The sequence below is a fragment of the Solanum dulcamara genome, chromosome 8 (assembly GCF_947179165.1).
Source record: "Solanum dulcamara chromosome 8, daSolDulc1.2, whole genome shotgun sequence".
NCBI lineage: Eukaryota > Viridiplantae > Streptophyta > Magnoliopsida > Solanales > Solanaceae > Solanum > Solanum dulcamara.
In genome coordinates, this window is record NC_077244.1 from 77,395,975 (window position 1) to 77,416,324 (window position 20,350).

Here is a 20,350-nt window from a genome sequence, read left to right on the forward strand (position 1 = left end):
ATTGTCAACTAACAAAGCTACTAAAATTCTCCCTATTCACAGTTGTTTCTTATATATTACGGAAAAGGCTTATATCTGTTTTTCACAAAGGATCGTATTTACCTCTATAATGTCAAATCCGCGTGTCATCAATATATTCATTCTGTACACTCGAAAAGGGATATATTTGCCTTTCTACACTCAAAAAGGCTTATATTTACCTCTATGATACTAAATCCTCATATCCTCAACATATTTGTCCATTTTATTCAATTTTAGGATCATATTTACTCTTATGCTCTGAAAACAATATTTATTTCTATCCCGTTAAATCCTCATATCTCACCTTAATTTTTCTATGTGGATCCTTCGGGACATATTTTTTTCCAATTAATTTACTAATTTATTTAATAAATGAGCTAGTATTTTTTTTCCCTCAATAAATGGGCTAATAGATTTAAGATGGGCTAAAATATGTCCCATAAATCACATAAGAAAATTAAGATGAAAAATGTGAATTTGATGTTGTAGGGGTAAATATGATCCTTTCTTAGAGTAGAAGGCAAAACATATTGATGACATGAGAATTTAACATCGTATTGACAAATATGACCCTTTTTGATAGTACAAGGGTAAATATGACCCTAAAATTGGATGGAAAGAGCAAATATGTTGAAAAAAAATATAATAAAGGACAAATACGACTAATTTGTGGGAGTATAAGGACAAATATGACCTTTTTCTATATATTATTTCTTCCGTCTCAATTTATATGATACCATTTGATCATACATGAATTTTAAAAATACAAAAAACTTTATTATGTTTACTAAATTGACTTTGTTAAAGTCATTTTAGTGCTTACTTTTATTTGACTTGTATTGACAATAAAGTGTTAAGTTTGATCCAATAAGAACAAAGTAGAATAGTGCCATTAAATAGTTATCAAATAAGGATCCAGTGAAAAAGAAAGAAAATGGAAATTGAAGAATGAGAAAATACGGAATTGGTACTAAGAGACTAATTTAAGAAAGATGGTATTCTTTTTGAACCACAATTTGAAAAGTGTTTATTTTTTATTTTTTTTTTATCAAGTTAAACACATAAATTGAAAAGGAAAAAATGTATGCATAGCAAATTAAAATATATCTAGCAATTAGTATAAGGTAATGATGATTAATCAGTTTTACACAAAACCGAAAAGTGAAAATGCAATGATCGTGCAACTAATAGGGTCTTTTAAGTTTATATCTATCAATATAAATAAATAGTATTACTTTTATAATCTCCTCCTCCGACGATAATTTACAAAAAAATTGTAAAACAACAACAACATGAACTCCTTTCATTATGAAGAGTATTATTTGGGACTTTTGACTTTAGATTATACCTGTCCACTACATAGATGTAGTAACAGATTTTCATAAGAATTTATAATTCTGAAAGGCCTTTATGATCGATCTAATACTATCACTTTGCTATGCAAGAAATTATTTTTATAAGTGTGATTTCATAGAATCAACTTTTTTTTAACACCAACAGTTTTGGTACTCTAACCAGAGATTGACTTCGAGTTCTGAAAATAAAAATAAATTTTGATCGAGAGTGTTTTACTTTCATTGAATCCTACATGATGCCAATTCAAATTAATTGATTCAGTAGGTGTGGATAATTATTAAAAAAAATTTTAAAAATTGTAAATCTGCTAGATTTAATTTGTTCCTTCTGAAGTAGGTTTAAATTAAAACAATGCTACTCTGATCTACATATATATTTTTTTGTATCATTTTATATAGTATTGTCTCGTTTTTTAGTTCGTACTAAAAAAAATGATGATACATATACTTTTGAATTTAGAAATAATTAACTTTACATTCCTTATTCTATCTTTAATGAGAAGTTTTATTGCTAGACATATGTTATAATATATTACTCCTCTACCTCTACATATTTTTTGTATCATTTTATATGATATAATTTCCTGTTTCGTTCGTACTAAGAAGAATGATGATACATATATTTCTGAATTTAAAAAACAAACTTTACATTTCTTATTCTACCATTAATGAGAAGTTTTGTTACTACACATATGTTATAATACATTGACCACAAGTTTCAAAAAATTATAAAATAAAATAATTTGTGGGGGAACGGGGTGATGTAGATTCTCAGCGTAAATTATGCATAATTAATATATAATTATGATGAGGTTTACCCAAAAACAAACATTGCGTTAGTATGTCGAATTGTATAAATAGAGTTGTTCTCAAATCACACGTTATTGTATTAATAATGCACACTTTCTTGTGAAAATTACTCTTTCTCCTTGTTGCATACTCTCTCTATTTTAATTTTGTTTATCGTTTTTTTAGTTTATTTTTTTAAAAAATTATTATTTTGATCTGATAATTTTTCACACAAGAATAAAATATATTTTAATACAAATACATAAAATATAGGGAAAATGATACGGACCAGCAAGCATATATCAATTAATTAATATACATAGTTATAATTTAAGTTAATTCCTACTCGTCACTAATCTTTTCCGTTATTAATATACATAGCTATAATTTAAGATAATTCCTACTCGCCACTAACCTTTTCCAGTAATTAATATACATAGCTATAGTTATTCAGAATTTGTATGATTAAGCTCCCAATTGTATAAATTCAGAATTTATTTGTATAAATTTAGAATTTCCTAACTAAATAAATTCAAAATTTATATATATTTACCCTAGAATGTATATAATTATAATATTGATATAGTTGATTTGTATAAGTTTTGAAAAATTCTTAAAATGTATAAATACAAAATTTATATATATACTTACCCTGTTTGTATTTTGTCATCTAATTATACAAACGGATATGCGAATTATACAAATAATTGTTATAGCTATAGTTACGGAATGTAATTATCTAAACTATAATTATTTAGACATATTAAATTTTAGGACTAAGCTATTTATGAAAACTCCACTAAAATATATTTTTCTAAAAAACTCATAAAATTATTTCTTTTAAAATTTCTTTATCGAGTCAAACAAATAAATTAAAATAAACAGAGTGCTAAATTAGAAAGGTAAAATCGTGTGGTTTGGATGAAGGGTACGTTCCCTTGGGTCAAAGTGAGTGGGGGCATAATACATTTGATGATACTAATAGAAGACAAGATAATGAAACACTAGAGGAGTGGTGGGGCCGTGGTGGTGTGAATAGAAACCCCACAGGCCCCACCATCCCCCTCAATAGTACCTCCTATTTTCTTTTTCGTTCACTCTTTCTTCTTCTATTATTACTGTATAGTTTCTCTCTCTTTCATTTCTCTCAATTCATCGAACAACAGTCTCATCATCACTTCAAACTCTTACACATTCAGTGTCGCATCATCATCTATCTAACTTTGGAATCCTTCAACTTGTTCTTTCTCCGTAAATCCGAAGTAATTGAGCTTCATCGATTATTTCACTATATCGTTTTCTCGAAGATTTGCTTGAAATTGTAGAACCAAACTATATCAAGAGAGGGAAATTACAATTGCCTTGAAATCACTTTTTGCCTTGCTGAGTAAGGCTTTCTTTTTGCTTTTTGACTTGATTTAATTTGGATTTGAATGTGTTCCTAGTATAACAATTTTGAGTGATTGTGACTATCTGGGTTTGAGTTACACAAGCAAAAACTATCTTATGATATCATCGATTGTCTATCTAATATTCAGTACTAGCTAAAACTAGTATTGTTGCAAGACGATTTTCATCACAGTTTCTCTCTTAGCTAACTTCAGACGAGGATGTAAAGCTCCCATCCTTACAATTTGGGTCTTTAAAAGCACTAGTCAGTGGAGTTTATAATTGGATCGACGCGATTACAGGTTGGATTCAAATTAAATCCTCCGTAAAACTAGAATCGTCATCTCTCATAAATTCTGGCATTTTATGGATTCAACATCTAGAGTTGAAGAATCCGACCCAAACATTGTCGGTAGCAGTGAAGGAGGAGGAGAAGGTACATCATCAGCAAGGGCCGCCATAGAGGGTGGACGGTCAACAACAACGGCGTCTACAGCACCACCAAGCCGTTACGAGTCACAAAAACGTCGAGATTGGAACACTTTCTTACAGTATTTAAAGAACCACAAGCCGCCGTTAACCCTAGCTCGTTGCAGCGGAGCTCACGTGATCGAGTTCCTTAAGTACCTCGATCAATTCGGGAAAACAAAAGTACACGTGACCGGATGCCCGTATTTCGGGCACCCGAATCCACCAGCACCTTGTGCGTGTCCATTGAAACAGGCTTGGGGTAGCCTTGATGCACTAATTGGTAGGCTAAGAGCTGCTTATGAAGAAAATGGGGGAAAACCTGAATCAAATCCATTTGGTGCTAAAGCTGTTAGAATATATTTAAGGGAAGTTAGAGAAAGTCAAGCAAAAGCAAGAGGAATTCCTTATGAAAAGAAGAAACGCAAACGGCCGAGTACATCAAGTTCGGTAACGACAGTTGACAGCGGTGTTATCGCAGTAGGAGGAGGAGGTAGTGGTGGCGGAAATGCCAGTGGTGGTGGTGGTGATGGAAGTGGTGGCGATGGTGCTATTGGTCAGCCACCTACTGCTCCTAATACAACAGTATAGTATAAAATATACTTATTATTTTTCCAGGATTCATTTTCGATTCTTAGTTTAGTTAGTAATTGTGAATTACCTAAACCTAATGTGACGCAAATTCAAATTTAACTGATCACATTTGTTTGAGATATTTTTAGTGACAGTTGAATTATCACTCATGACGGTAAGAATATTTCTCTTTATATATATATTGCATATGAGATTTCACTAGGTTTAGTGGGCATAATTATTTGGAATCTCTTGCTGGTAGAAGATGATAGATGCCACATAAAATTAGTTGAGGTGTGCAAAAGCTTGCTCAAATTTGAATTAATCTTGCATTTAGACAACATTAAGCATGTTTTAATTTTCCCAATTTTACCAATAAGAATGAGTGAGTAGTTCAAAATTGATCTGATATATATATATATTATATATACATGGTCCCCCATTTTTACCTTGTATGAAAATGGAAATTTACTGTATATCCTCACGTGTGTGTGTCTTTAAACTGCAGCATACAAATATAACGTCAGACTTTTTGCCGTTTCAGGTGCCTCCTCCTTTTACCATCAAGATTTTGTTACCCTATCTGGATTTTTAACTCTTATGTGGATCTATATTGATAGTTGAATTAATTTTTTTTTACATTTATCAGTAAACTAGTAACTTAGGATAAGTAGTACGTACTCCATTTTTATCAAGTTATCATTGAGTAATACTAGTTATTTTAGAGATTTATATAATTATCTTATGGGTAATTTATAAAAAAAAATTCATTGATGGTGAAAATTAATGCTCACTCTATACAAGATTTTGTTCAAGGATTAGATATCGACCTATTATCACAATTCAGCTATTATGGAGTTTTGGTAGGTATGTTACAAGCTTTAGCACTGTTTGTACTAGTTTCAAATTGTATTGTCTCGGAGTATACATACATTCTTTTGAAAAAAAATATGAAGCAGTGTAGGATATATAACACCCTTTATATATGATTTTTTGCCGTGATCAGAAAGAATTTAAATTATATATATACCTTATCTCGAGTTTCATTTCAAATTTCAACCGCTATTTGCATCATAACATCAATATGTGTATATTCCGTTTACCCCAGGAAAAAAAAAAGATCAAAGAAGGAATAAAAAATAAAAACCAGATTTTAAAATAATACTTTCTGTTCTTGAGATTTTCTTGGGTAGAATGGGACGTAAAAAAGGTTTTATTGTGTGATATCAACAGCAATCATAAAAGAACAATATAAGGGCATCCTTGAATAATTAGCTAAAATATAATAATAATAAAACTACAATATAATTGTGTTATATAATATTTTTTAAAAAAATAAAAAATATAAAAAAAAAACAGGAGAAGGCACTACCTTCTTTAGTGCGAAAAGGACCCTCAGCCAACTGATGATGCTTCCATTCTATTCATTATTTTATTATTGAAGTAATTATTGTTCAAATCCATTAATTATTTTATTGTTGAAATCTATTCATTGGGTTTTAATTACTATATCTTTGTTTAAAAAATAACATCAATTATACTAACAAACAAAAGTTTCCTCTTCCTCCTCTGCGAGGTCTACGTACGCAATAATATTCTTGATTATTTATTTCCCATATATATTATAATTATTAGAATTATGTTTTATTATTTTATGTATCCAAATCTGATTGATGTAATCCAATGATCACCTTATATCATTTTTCTATTTCCCTTTTTTCCAGCTGACTTTTATTTTTCTCAACAATACACTTATTATTTACTCATGACTTTTCTCCTTTATTTATGCAAACCTTCCCTCATTTCTTGAAAATTTTCTTTTCTTCTTGCAGTTATAATTCGTCCTTTGATAAGGAATTCGAGTAGGACTGTTCATTATTTGGTTAAAATTATTCGTTGAAGTGTTCCACCATCTTATTTAAATTTTAAGCAATTTGAATACGCGCGCAGTTTAAGTTTTTATGTCACATTTATCTTTCGGACACCCCATTCTGCAGCGGAGTATGAACACACGACAGCTCACGTTTGATTCCTATCTTCAGGAGCATGAAATCAAACACCCTTGACACGTATTCTCCGTCGGAGTTCAGACCTCAACCTCTTGATCTGGAGATTTGAATTGAAATATGGTTAAATATATGCCTATTATGTTGTTCAGATACATCTTAGTCATTTTTACTTAAACTTCAGCATATATATAAAGTTCAATCAGTTTTATCTGAATTTTAATTATATGTGGTTAAACTCAATTATTTTTAATTGAAATTTAGCTATTTTTGTCTGAATTACTTGCACATATGACTGAAGATATTCCAAAGTGGATAGATGTGAAAAAAAAATTAAAACTTGCTTAGGTATATATATATATTCGTAAGTTTAAAACTTTATATAATGTATCTTCCGCCCAACTTCATTATTTTCTATGATAAGAGGTAGATATATAGAAGCAGAATTCTAGTTACAACGGGTAGAGCGAGTTTACCCTGCAAAATGGCTTCTCAGTTATCCCTATTTTTAAATAAGGAGATTCAATATAAAACATCAAACGCAGAAATTGCATTTAAAGGAGCGAGAGAGTCTCAGTCCGAAAGTTAATAACAATATATCAAATATGATACCCCTAAAAATTTTACATGTCATATTGATATTTTCTCTATGCCAATTTATTTTCTATTTTGCTCGAGGACGAATATCCCAATTACACCATGTATTTTGTTATTGTTGATGTTGGAAGGTATGACAGAGGATGGTGTATTGTAGTTTGTGAATATAATTTGGCTTGACCTTAAACCTAAGGGTTTCTTGAGTTTTTGGCTTAGGCAGAAAGAGTGATGATAATTAAAGATACATGTACACAATTATTTGTCCATTTCCCAAAAATTATGGAATTTTGAAGCCCTTCTATTCTACAGCAGAAATGTCTCATCAGACTTTACAATAATATATAGCTATAGAGAGAGAAAAAAGAGAATCAGCCTTTCTTTTTACCATATAGTGGCATCGACAGGAGTGATATAATACATAGCAGAAAAATGCTCAACTTTTCTCCTTATTCTTAATTTACTACTCCATTTGTCAACTTTATTCTCATCTAACCCCAAATAAGTATCCAATATTTATTTATTCACATTACGTAAAATTTATTAATTCAAAGAGAAAACAATTGCCTAACGTAATTTTTTCTATATCTAGCGATCAAATCGAAAAGATCTCTGATTTTTAAAAAAATTAGGTTCAATTGAGAATGTAAATGACACATGAAAGAGCAGTAATATTTGTTAAAGCCAAAAGCAGCTGAACAATTATTTGTCTTTGTCCAAAAATTCATGGCACTCGTGACAATATTTATTGAGCATGGAGCGCAGTACATGCATATATTATAAACTATAGGAAAGCATTGTCTATATACGAAGTACTTTTTTCAAAAGTTATTGACAACACAGAACAAAACAACAAGAGCACATTGTTTAGAATTTGAAATATATATATGTACGAAATTTTAAATTAATTAAAAAATCAATTTGAGATCAAAAGAAATTTGCTACTTATAAGTAAATTCACAGAAAGACGGAGTTTGTTGATTTTTGTCATTTGAATTATTAGAGAGTAAAGAAGATCCAACAAAAAACATTAACTACTGATCAGATTATCCTCTTTTAAGCTCTGAAAAATTCATTTGAAATTTAACAAGGGGATTCAGAAATTTGCTAAAAAAATTGAACTATTTTTCCCACTTCAAGGGGTTTCGAAAGCAAATATACAATAACAATGCATTTAGTGTAAATCCATAAGTGAGGTCTGAAAAGAGTGTACGCGGGCCTGTAAGTTTCAAAAGTTAGTATATATGCAAAAAGTTTTGCCCGAGAAGACGGATATAATATATATACCGTATATGATACAGATCGATAAAATTTTGTAGTTTTAACTTAAATCTTGTAAGTTATATGTATTGAAAAATTCACTATAGTACTATCAAAATATGTGGTGCAATGGATGAGCCTGCTTCTTCTTTAATAAATTTGAGAGAATAAAGAGATTCGCTTGAACCCATTTCGTTGATCGTGGCTCCGCCGCTGTAATTAATTAGGACAATCACACCAAACAAATTAAAAATAATTGTCCTAGGAAACATTCATTATGATCTTTTGTTTTCTAATAATGTGACTCAACGCTTAAGGAAGACAAATAAAATAAAAGAGTATTGTTGCTATTCAGGAGTGTAGGGTACGTGATGAATCTTAAAAATGAAAGGTTATCTAATTGATTACATATATAATTTGGGTGATCTTTAATTATTGCTATGATCCTACTTTCTAGAAGAAAGCAACTTATCATACTAGCTACTTTTACTAGGTTGGGGAAAATATCTAGTCACACACACTAGTACCAAATCAATAAAATATACTAGATGATATGTATGTTTTTACATATATCTTTATCATCAAATTATATAATCACTAATATAAATTTATTTTAATAATATTATTTTTTGCTATTCGATACTTACTTTAACGTCTGGATAAATTTAGTCGATTAAACGTCACATAAGATCCAATAAAGAGGGAGAAAATCTTTTGTATCATAATTATTTCATTTTTAAGACTCAAAATTCAAAAACTCCAATTAAAAATAGAGGAATCTATCCATCCCAATAATTGATTTGATAAAAACTTCTCCGCATCAAATATATACAGCAAATCAATACATACATGATACATGTATATATCTTCACAAACACTTTCATCACTAAACTATATTTAATTTAGGAGATATTTTGTCTTCTTATATGATTTAACTATGATAATTAATGTTTACTTGGTCTCAATTTATATAACTATATTCAAATTTTTAGAGTCAAATGAATTATTTTTTGATTCTATATTCGAATATACAATTAAAATTAAAAAAAATTGTTTGAATCTCAAAATTTAAAAAGTTTCGCACAAAATATGAAGCAGTAAGTTTGATTTGAGGTGAATATTGAGTGCAGATAAATTTGTACTACCTAATTGGTCCCATGCAAAAAGATAAAAGTTGGGGAGGAAGATTTGAGGGATGGGGAAAAAGAATAAAGAGAGCAAATTTTGACTGACTGTATCTAAGGTCGCCGACAATATATGTGCACCATATTTTTATTCACCAGACGATCTATGCCTCTTTGGCCATTCTTCTCATTTAATTGGATTCCTGAGCATTTAAGATGAAGAGTTTGTTGATTGTTCCCATTTTGTCCCATGAAATTTGACTTGGCACCACATTATTATCAAATATCTTTGGAACATAAAAAAGTTGTAATGGAAGGTACTAAAAGGATATTTTAAATGAGAATCTTAATAATTCAATTGGTTGGTTACTTGAATTTTTTTTTACTTTATTGATATCTCCGTTATCATTTCCTCTTCCCTTCCCACTATGTATAACAAAAAAAATTAAGAAATTTCAAAGTTTTTTTCCATGGAAAAAGCACATAGTTTCCCATGGGAAGGGAACGTATGGACAGAAAGTCAGCTGTCGGCCCAATAGGTAGCCTTGTTTGCAGATGAGATGACAAGTCCATTTAAGCAATGAGTCCACGAAAATTTTAGGTGCATAACCTCCATCTTCAAACTTCTTGATGTTCCGTTTTTCAGGTTACGTCTTTAACCACGTTAGAAGGTGAAGTTGGCTTGCGTAAAGAGGCGTATCCAGGATTTTGAGATGATGGTGCACTATTACGAAAAACATGGATCTAAGATATAAATTTAATTGATTTGACATTTAGATTTTTATCACTAAAAAATTTTAATAGGTCCAAAATTAATATATATTATACCAAAAAAGCTATCAATAACCACTCAGAGAGGTGTTATCTAATTTTAAAAAGAAAATTAAAACAAAATAAATATAAGATTTCAAATCTTACTTAGAGAGGTACCCCCAATTTTCACGTGAATCCAGCGACCCTACTTGCATACGCCCCTGCTTGCTTTGGCATATCGTTTTAGTCACCGGCCACATTGTGGTACGCAGCGTCTTTCACTGTATCGCCTTTGCGGGGCTGAATGGCCGCCTTCGCTCTTTGGCACAGTGATGATTTTCTTGCCAAAAAAGTTCGTCGACAGCAGGATTCGAACCTGCGCAGGCAAAGCCCAACAGATTTCGAGTCTGTCTCCTTAACCACTCGGACATATCGACAAATTTGCAGCTGTTACTCCTAATTAATCTTATTTTGTTTTAAAATTTTGGTGAATTAAATCACTATCCAATTATCACACTTTGTTGAGCATCGAAATATGACTCTTATTTTACCTATTGTGACAATCTCACTAGTTTCCAGAATGAATTAGTTTGCCAAGGACATGATAGCTACATATATGACTAGTAACGGATTCAGTAATTTAAATTTTTAAAGTAATGGATACTTGAACTAGTCCACTTATTATCATATCTTGAGCTTGAATATTCCACCTTCTTCTTTTTTATACTAAGTTTGCAACATAATGGATACTTGAGAATTCAATACCAACGGAATTCCGGCTATATAGTTTACTAAAATGAAGACTCAAAAAACATTGGTGGCCTTTCTTTAGACAAAATGTATGAATGTACAAAGGTCATAGTTAATATTTCCACTCAATACAACAACTATTTTTTTCTGCTCTACACAGACTTGTACATGGTAGGTAGTTGATTACAACTTATAAGTGTAATTTTCAAAAAATTCCAATATTACAGAACAAAGTATATTACAAAATAGCAGGATAAAAAACAACATGTAGACTTATAATAATGCACTTAACTTAGTCATCCATGATGAAATTGCTGAACTTAGAGTTGATAACTTGGAACTACTTCTCTTTGTGAAACCAAAAGGTTTAATTTTCCTACCTTTCTGAAGTACATTGACAGATGCATTGCAAGCTGGAACAGCAGCAATTCCTTTGTAAGCTTTACAAATGTAGCTTATGAAGTTTTCATAATCCTGCAATAATGAAACAAACATAATTGTTCGGTTAAACTGGTTGAAAGATAGTCTTAATATAATGTAATATTATCTGCTTTAGATCAGATTTCATATTATTCTCTCTAAAAGGTCTCACACCATTACATTGTATATGTAGCTTACTTTTCTTTTCAGCTATCAATGTGAGACTTTATTCGCATACCTTAGAGAAAGTCCTGACTACATATGAAAATTGGAAGTGCAAAAATATGAAATGTGGAGCAAATTAACTTAATTCATGAAGTGGTTGGCCATCAACGACAACGCATAGCCTTATACAACATCATTTTTGTATAGGGACCTTAGCCAAAGTTATCTTCGGATTTTTCTCTATATTTTCACAGGCAAAATATTTCAAAATTTGATTAGGGCTATTAATTAACTTTTCGCACGAAATTCCACAGGTAATTCAAGAATGCATTGATTCTCTAAATGCAAATCCAGTAGCTAAAAATGATTTATCAAACAATAAAACAAAATTACGTCATATCTTAATTTTTTTGGTTCTTGAAAACTGCCTTATAGAATATTCAACTATTTATTTTTTATCATTTTTTAATTTCACCATTTTAGTATCCGGAATTTAATGGCATAATGAATTCACGTTAAATGGAACAACATTTCTACCATGAATTTCTCCATTAGAATATCTGATTAAAGGTGAAGAGACTCGTGACAAAAATGGATTCAGAATTTAGCAATTACAATTACTATTAGGTCTGGATGTATAATTTTAGAAATAAATGAGTTCAATACTAAGAACCTTAAAAGTTGAATCACAAAATTTAAATTCGGAATCCACCTCTAATTAACACAATCAATTAAACTAAAAATATCCGATGAATGTATAATCAATATAGTATAACACATGTATATACCGACTTAAAAAAAAATAGGAAAAATTAGTTAACTACACACTCTTTTTAATCATATTTTCTTATTTTTCCTACCGTTTCAAAAAATATCAAAAATCTCTTATTTTGCTTCCATCATCCCCTTTTTCATATACATCAAGTCAAAATATCATACTCATGATTTCCTTCCTTTTTCACTCCAAAAATCTCTCCACAGGTACATCCATTAATATATTTTTGAATTTTAAATATTTTCTCTTTTCAATTGATGATTTCAAGTTATTCAAGAGGTAAATTTTTTTCCATTACTTAAGTATTTTTTTTTGTTTTTTCATCTTAAAAAATTGCTGATACATATGGATGAAAGTCGATTTTTGTTGTTCATCTTTTGTGATACATAGAGGTTCACATTTTTAATGTATCTAATTGTTTTTGTTTCTTAAATTAATGTATAATGCCTTCATTTCAACATTATGATACATTATATTTGCATCGTATTTTCTAGATGGATAGATTTATCATGATACATTACTATTTATGTACATTGTTTAAATTGTTAAGTACATTATTTCTACTAGATACCTTAAATAGGTAATTGTTGCCCATAAGATGTTATATTTAAAATAAATATATTACTAGTAGTCGTTATGTATCAGATACATTTATTATAAATTCAAATTTATGTATCATGTCCAGAACTCACATGTATCAGAAAAAGATTAATAACAAAAATAAAAAAAATAAAAAAATCAACAAGTTGTTCAATCAATGCTGTGTATCAATGTTGTGTCATATACATAACTATGAATATGATACAAATTGCTATTGTTATAAAAATATTAGTGTTTATATATCAATAATTATATTGGATAATGTCTACAGATACATAACCTTCTAGTTGAATAAGTTAAGATATATGTATCTGGTAATAAAAAACAACTAAATTTGTAATAGTTATGTATCAAATAAATAACTATGAACATGATAGATACTAATTTGTGTTTTAATAAATTAAGGTTGTGTATCAAAACTAATATTTGAACATAATATATTGTGTATGATAAAAAAAATAATGTATCATAATGTTGAAACGAAGGCATGACACATTAATTTTAGAAAGAAAAAACAACTAGATATATTAAAAATCTGAACCTATGTGTATCACAAAAAGATAGACAACACAAAAAAGAAAAAAAATATCAACATTCTGATTTGTTGAAAACAAAAAAAAACGTGATGACGAAATTCTTCTACACATTCTCTATTGCTCTATACCAACTCTCGTAACTTTTTTCCACTTTCAACAATGACGTCATCCATGAATCTTGACTCAAAGCCCTACCGAAGCCAGCACCAACTCCCTTATTTTGACCAACAACAATTCCATTACTTTTGTATCGTTCATGTGTCACCTCACTTTTTCAGATTTCGAAATGTCTCAACAATATCGATAGGTTCATGTTGTATCAATACAATTTGTCGACAATTTTGAGTCAAAAATTGAGAGTTTTTTTGGAAGAATGGGAAGAAGAATTTTGAATTGTACTAGCATGTTTCAATTTGTCAGGATTGAATCCCATTGCCAATAAAGTTTTTCCATAATTTATGCTTTCTTTATTTACTTTTTTACTTTTTAAACGTAACAAAATATTCAATTAATAGACTTTTCATTAATTTTCCTTTTTTACCGCAACAGTATTTAATGCATCACTATGTATCAGGGAAGATGACTTATATATTTGATTTTTTCAAAAAATAATTGTTTTTTATAATTTTTAAAAAAGTAAGGATAAAATGTAATTAATTCTTAACATTATGAGATTTATATAAATTATACGAAAAAGTAACTAGTGAATTCTACTGACTATTTGCATAAAGATGTCGTATTTACAGGGGCCTAATTTCATTCAAGCCCACATTATTTTTGTTGTGGGCTGGATGAAAAAGAAGCAAATAAAGCCCAATCGAATCCGTTTCTGCGTTTAGACAAACTATTTTCTGATTTAGGCATTAGTTATATAAATATATTTATTATACGGATTTTCAAATTGCAATCAAATTCAATATTTATACTTTTATAAATGAATAACTTACTTTTTAACCAACTATCAAATATAATATTATTTATATATAATTTTAATATGTGAATAATTCACCTTTAAACTATATGCGACGTCAAAGGAATTATTATTAAGAGCACCAACTTATAAGCCCTTTTTAACTTATTGTGGTGTTGTCTAATGCTAACTTTAAACCATAAAATTTTTAAAGTCAGCCCAAAATAAAAAATTAGAATTTCTAATAATTTTTTTAAGTTCTTAAAGCCGTTTTCTTTAACAATAGAAATTACTTTTATATCCCTTATATTTTAACTAAATTCCCAAACTATCCTTTTTATTCTTTTAATCATAAAATTCACATTATTTTCCTCATTTTTTCGACATAAGTACTTTTATCCAAACACTCAATTGCTTATTTATAAAAATAACTTTCAGCATTTTAAAATTTTAAAAATATTTCATACATAAAAATTATATTTTTTTAAGTCTAGCCAAACGGGTTGTAATAAGAAAAGTAGTTTAGGTGATTATTTGCTGGAGAAGTGAACAAAGATCAATAAGGAAAAATATCTCGTGTATTCGGCATATATAAGTTGACCCTTCTATCCCCATATAGTGTTTTACTCACTTTATCTTTTCTTCTTTCTCGTTCATAAACCCTAGCTAGTGTAGTCGATGGCTGGTACGTACGGTTACGAAGGCGGCGGATCTGCTCCGCCACCTAGTGGCGGAGGAGGCGGCGGGTATGGATCAGGCGGGGGAGGATATGGTGGTTCAAGTGGTGGTTATGGAGGCAGTGGCGGATCATACGGTGGCGGTGGTAGAGGAGGTGGTGGTGGTGGAGGTGGTCGAGGAGGTGGAGGATATGGTGGTGGTTCCCATAATCGAGGTATATATTTGAATAATTACACTTTGCTTGTAGTTTGAATAAGTTTTAATTCATATGTCACTCTATTTACAGGAGGTGGCGGTGGATACCAAGGGGGAGATCGTGGAGGTGGCGGCGGATACCAAGGAGGAGATCGTGGAGGGGGCGGCGGATACCAAGGAGGAGATCGTGGAGGTGGCGGCGGATACCAAGGAGGAGATCGTGGAGGTCGCGGCAGCGGTCGTGGTGGAGGAAGTGGTAAGGAAGGTGATTGGCGTTGCCCTAACCCAAGGTAATATTCTAACATCCATCTCAGGTCATGATGAATTATCCTTACTAATTTCTTCCCCTAATTGCCTTAAACCTTGTGAGACTTCTACTTATTCCACAAGAGCAAAAAAGGATTATATTTGCTTCTACCCTTCAACCTAAAGACAATTAGATAGTGGGGCGGCGTTTGTTTGTCTATTCTTTAAGCTAAAACAAAAGTTATTTTTTGGAAATCATGTTATCCAAGTGGCGATCTCAGTTACCATAATATTTGCTTTCCCCAAAATAGTGTGGAATCTGAATCACTTCATAGAGCACCACATCCTTCTTATCTACAAGTGTTCTGATTGTATTATATCAAGTCACAGCCTCTGAGCCTTTTCTAGGTTATGCCACTAGACATTATATTATGAGCCATAGCGGTAAAATAGATAATGTTTCATACTTATCACTAGAAATATATGATTTACTATGTTTTTTCTCATGTCGTTACTTGTATAAAATCCTGTTACTGAATGGTCCAGCCATTTTGCTCAAGATAACCAGTGTTTCCTTGTGCAGGTTTGCTAGGAAATTTGTGCTTAGTCTTACTTTTTAGTCGGGTTAACCTTACACCTTTGTATATCCTTGAACAATTCTTGGATTTGTCAGCTCTCTTGAATTATGGAAGGTTTTATTTTTGCCCTTTCTAGAGCTGACGCTTCCTACTTTTGCACCCCCTGGATGCTTTGTTATTAATACACATCTACTTCATAAAAAAAGAAACTTATTTTGATTCTCCTTGCCTTTGTCATTATAATTCTAATAATGCATATATCCTGTCAATTCGACAAGATGTTAGTTCAGTGCGGTGGTTGTTTCAAGGTTATGTATTTTGGGTTTCATTTCCTAATATTTCATTTAATGTATGTTATTGTGTTTGTTACCGTTTCTTGTCAATTGTTATTAATTCTGGCATGTCTGGGTGTAGTTGTGGAAATTTGAACTTTGCTAGAAGAGTTGAATGTAACAAATGTGGTGCACCTTCACCTGCTGGTTCTGATGATCGTGGTGGCAGAGGTGGTGGTAGCAATTATAACAGAGGTGGAAGTGATGGGGGATATGGAAATAGTCGAGGGGGAAGAGGTGACAGCTATGAAAGCAGAAATGCTGGAGGTGGTAGAACTGGTTCTTATGGTGGTAGTCAGGGAAGAGATGGTGGTGGTTATGCTCAAGGTCCTCCACATGCTCCTCCATCTTATGGGGCAGCTGATGGCAACTATCCACCACCTTCTAATACTTACGGTGGAAACCCTGATGCAGTCACCCCGCCCACGAGTTATGTTGGTGGACCTGCATCTTATCCCCCTTCGTATGGTGCCCCTGGTGGTTACGGTGGGGATACACCAGCTGATGCCCGTGGGGGTGGACGGGGTGGCCCGCCTGGTGGATATGATGGGGGATATGGCAGTGGTGCCCGGAATGCAGGAGGTGGTTATGGTAGTTCTCCAGCTGAGGCTCCGGTAAAGGTCAAGCAATGCGATGAGAGTTGTGGAGATCTCTGTGACAACGCAAGAATATATATCTCAAATTTGCCTCCTGATGTGACCGTTGAAGAACTTAGAGAACTTTTTGGGAGCATTGGACAAGTAATATGCAGATTTCTTTCGGTTATGATTCTCAGTATCAGATTCATTCTGTATTGTAGCATTTATGTTGTTTTTCTCTAACTTCACATGATCCCTTGCTGTGTTAACCGTGGTATTGATGCCTGAGCTTAGACAAAAGGACGACCCAATACCTGATAATCTTATCTACTTGATTTTATTTTTCCATTAAAATATTGCCATTGAATTGTGATAATGAAGTAGTTTACTTTTTTGACTCTCTTTGCATATATACCAGGGTTAGTGCTCAATTCGTTTCTTTTAAATGTGTAGGTGGCAAGAATCAAGCAAAAACGAGGCTACAAAGACCAGTGGCCTTGGAGCATAAAGCTATACACAGACGAACAGGGAAATAACAAAGGAGATGCAGTTCTGTCATATGAAGATCCTTCTGCAGCGCACTCTGCCGGCGGCTTTTTCAATAGTACAAACTGGACCCAATATTATTCATTTGAGTTTATGCAGTAAAATAATTTACATGCTGACCATAAAATATAATCTTCTTCAGATCATGACTTCAGAGGTTACAAAATCACTGTTGCGATGGCTGAAAAGTCTGCACCAAAGCCGCCTCCGGCATTTGGTTCTGGGTGAGCCTTCTTAAATTATTGCACACTCTTTCTCTTCCATTGCATATATCCAGTTGTGCTACAATTTACAGTTTATGTTAATTCGCAACATGTCTTAGTGGTTATGCTGTGGCATGTATGCAGAGTTAGCAAGTGTGATTAGCTAGATAGTGGACATATGATTATTTGAAGCAATTTTTGGGAGTTTTGGTTGTGTGCTAATTAGACGAGCAGAGCTGTTCTTGCATCTAATGTTAACTATCATTGTTGTGTCAAATTTCATACTGAAGTTGCATGGCTAAAATTCGTACTTGATGTTACCATCTAGGGTGTGTAAATTGAAGTTTAATTTCAATAATTATTTTTCAGTAAATTGTTAACATCATTGATGCATTGATTCATTCCAGAGTGAAGCGAATTGAGCAATCAAAATCATTTCTATAACTTGGTTCTACGTTCTCCTTTTTGAGGTGCATGCGAACTGGCTTAATTTAACTGTGTGGCTACACTATTCTTCACCCAAAAAAAATTGTGTGGCCACACACTACTACCAAAACATTTTTGCTTTATCCTGCAAAAATATATTCATCAGCACCATCTATGTATATATCAATGTAAAACTGTAAAATTACATGTGTCAAATAATTTCATTGTGCTTTCAAGAATTAGTGTTTCTAATCATTTTCCACCTTTGCTGCTTGAAAATCCACATGCTGATTTGACACCCTATGCATTCTTCCTGCCTTATATTCTTTCTACCACCGTTGAGAACCGTATGTATATTTTATTGGCTCAAGGTATAGAAAATTGTTTTATCTATTGGATTGTATGAAGGATATGTTGTTCCTTTTATATTATAGTTCCTTTGGGTTAAAGGTATATTTGGCTGGCTTTATTTAAGCCGAGGGTATATTGGAAATAACCTCTATCTCTACGAGGTAGGGGTACTGTCTGCGTACACTCTACTTCCCCATACCTCACTTGTGGGATTACATTGGCTATGTTGTTGTTTATTGGGTTAAAGGTATACTTGGGGTGGGGATGTTTTGTGTATTCTGAACTTCGGAGTCCCTGTGCTAACCTGGAGAGTTAATATATATCTTATGCTCAAGTCTTTCTCTATTCTTTGACAGCCGTGGCGGTCGAGGAGGTTATGGTGGTGGTGGGCGCAGGGATAACTATAGAGACGGTGGAGGTTCTGGCCCAGATAGACAATTTCATGGTGGAAACCGTTCACGTCCTTATTGAGTTCCAGCCAAGCATTTTATGTACTAAAAATTTGTGGTGGGAGGGTTTTTTAATTAGTTCCATTTCAAGATATACTCTCTGTGACTTAAAGAGGTAGGCTGTTTACTCGCTTTCACTTGAGCAATATCCACCTTTTTTCCTTTCTTACTGCTACTTGGGGTATCGGAAGGGATGGGGTTTTTCTAGTCAGAACCTTTTTTGATATGTTGAATGTTTTGATAGAGGCGATTGGATAATCTGCAAATTGCTGCTAAGGTAGGTGAAATATTCAGGTGAGTGTTACTACTGTGGAAAACCAAATACTCTGGTAATTCTATCTGAATGATGTTTGGTCTCTGTAGGGTGATTTTGCTTGCATGTCGGAGATGCTAGCATCAGACCTTGTATAATGAATTTGTTTCCTTTATGATGTGGCTCTTAACTACTTGAGTTTTTATTTTACTGTGTATCTGCTAGTTCAGTTTTTCTTCCGTGAAAGGATGTTTAGGACAGGTCTCTTGTACTTCTGCATTTTTTCAGAATGAATGGCGGATTACAATGGTGAAGTACTTGCTAATTTATTTGTATGGATTAATTTTTGGATCAGAAAAAAGACATACAATACAGCTATACAAATAATAGATGTTACATATAATGGGAGAAAACAAGACAGTATATTGATTGTTTGCTCTTTTGAGGTTTCTAAGCGCTTGCAAGTTAGTTCAGACAATTCATGGGAAATAGTATTAATGCCCAATTCTTTTGTTTGTTCTAATTACAATCGCAGAGTGGTGATATTTTTTTTTTTGAGTCATGGAAGTTGCTTGAAATTTTACTTTGGTGCTTATGCAAGTTTTTTGTATCCTTTTTTTTAAGTCATGTCTATGTTTTTATCATTTTCAAATTTGCTAGTTGCAAATTAGTACTTCTGAGTGGATGGTAGGACATTGTAGTTGTATGACCTTGGCTTATTTTATTCTTCATACTATTTAAGTCAATTAACACTTGGACAATGTTGTGAACATTTAATAACTCCTTAAGGTCTTGAGAACACTTTCATCGTACTTCACATGCTGAATTTTATATCTTCGTATTCCAATTGAGATGTGTCGATCAAATTTGTAATGATGCATTGTTATCGGGGGAGTTGGGGAAGGGATCTCAGGTGTGAAGAAAGGTCTTCTGATATCCTAAGGTTACGTGCAAATAAGATTTTGATGATTTTATCGGACTCCTGAGGAAGGCAGTAGGCAATGTTTTGCGATTATGTGATCATATC

The 20,350-nt window shown here is 32.0% G+C and overlaps 2 protein-coding genes, 1 long non-coding RNA gene and 1 other non-coding gene across 4 annotated transcripts; 3 read left to right on the forward strand and 1 right to left on the reverse strand.

The window, feature by feature from the left end:
* Positions 1 to 3,155: 3,155 nt before the first annotated feature.
* On the forward strand, positions 3,156 to 6,701 carry LOC129901483 (uncharacterized). Its single transcript, XR_008769842.1, has 3 exons — positions 3,156 to 3,552; positions 5,104 to 5,139; positions 6,593 to 6,701. It is a non-coding gene; the product is annotated as an uncharacterized LOC129901483 (long non-coding RNA).
* Positions 3,546 to 4,768, forward strand: LOC129901482 (protein LIGHT-DEPENDENT SHORT HYPOCOTYLS 5). Its single transcript, XM_055976678.1, has one exon. The coding sequence runs from the start codon at positions 3,921 to 3,923 to the stop codon at positions 4,611 to 4,613; it is 693 nt and encodes a 230-aa protein (XP_055832653.1). The 5' UTR covers positions 3,546 to 3,920; the 3' UTR covers positions 4,614 to 4,768.
* Positions 6,702 to 10,687: 3,986 nt separating the features above from the next.
* On the reverse strand, positions 10,688 to 10,769 carry TRNAS-CGA (transfer RNA serine (anticodon CGA)). The gene has a single exon. It is a non-coding gene; the product is annotated as a tRNA-Ser (tRNA).
* A 4,326-nt stretch (positions 10,770 to 15,095) lies between these two features.
* LOC129898843 (transcription initiation factor TFIID subunit 15b) lies at positions 15,096 to 19,498 on the forward strand. Its single transcript, XM_055973543.1, has 6 exons — positions 15,096 to 15,380; positions 15,453 to 15,651; positions 16,600 to 17,257; positions 17,549 to 17,699; positions 17,784 to 17,865; positions 18,978 to 19,498. The coding sequence occupies exons 1-6, from the start codon at positions 15,167 to 15,169 to the stop codon at positions 19,090 to 19,092; spliced, it is 1,419 nt and encodes a 472-aa protein (XP_055829518.1). The 5' UTR covers positions 15,096 to 15,166; the 3' UTR covers positions 19,093 to 19,498.
* The last annotated feature ends 852 nt before the right edge of the window (positions 19,499 to 20,350 follow it).

What these genes read in the sequence shown, in the direction of transcription:
- LOC129901482 (XM_055976678.1), top strand. Translation starts at nt 3,921, where the DNA reads ATGGATTCAACATCTAGAGTTGAAGAATCCGACCCAAACATTGTCGGT.
- LOC129898843 (XM_055973543.1), top strand. Translation starts at nt 15,167, where the DNA reads ATGGCTGGTACGTACGGTTACGAAGGCGGCGGATCTGCTCCGCCACCT. An exon ending in TTTTTGGGAGCATTGGACAA is followed by an intron (nt 17,258 to 17,548) that starts GTAATATGCAGA and finishes TTAAATGTGTAG; the next exon opens with GTGGCAAGAATCAAGCAAAA. An exon ending in CCTCCGGCATTTGGTTCTGG is followed by an intron (nt 17,866 to 18,977) that starts GTGAGCCTTCTT and finishes ATTCTTTGACAG; the next exon opens with CCGTGGCGGTCGAGGAGGTT.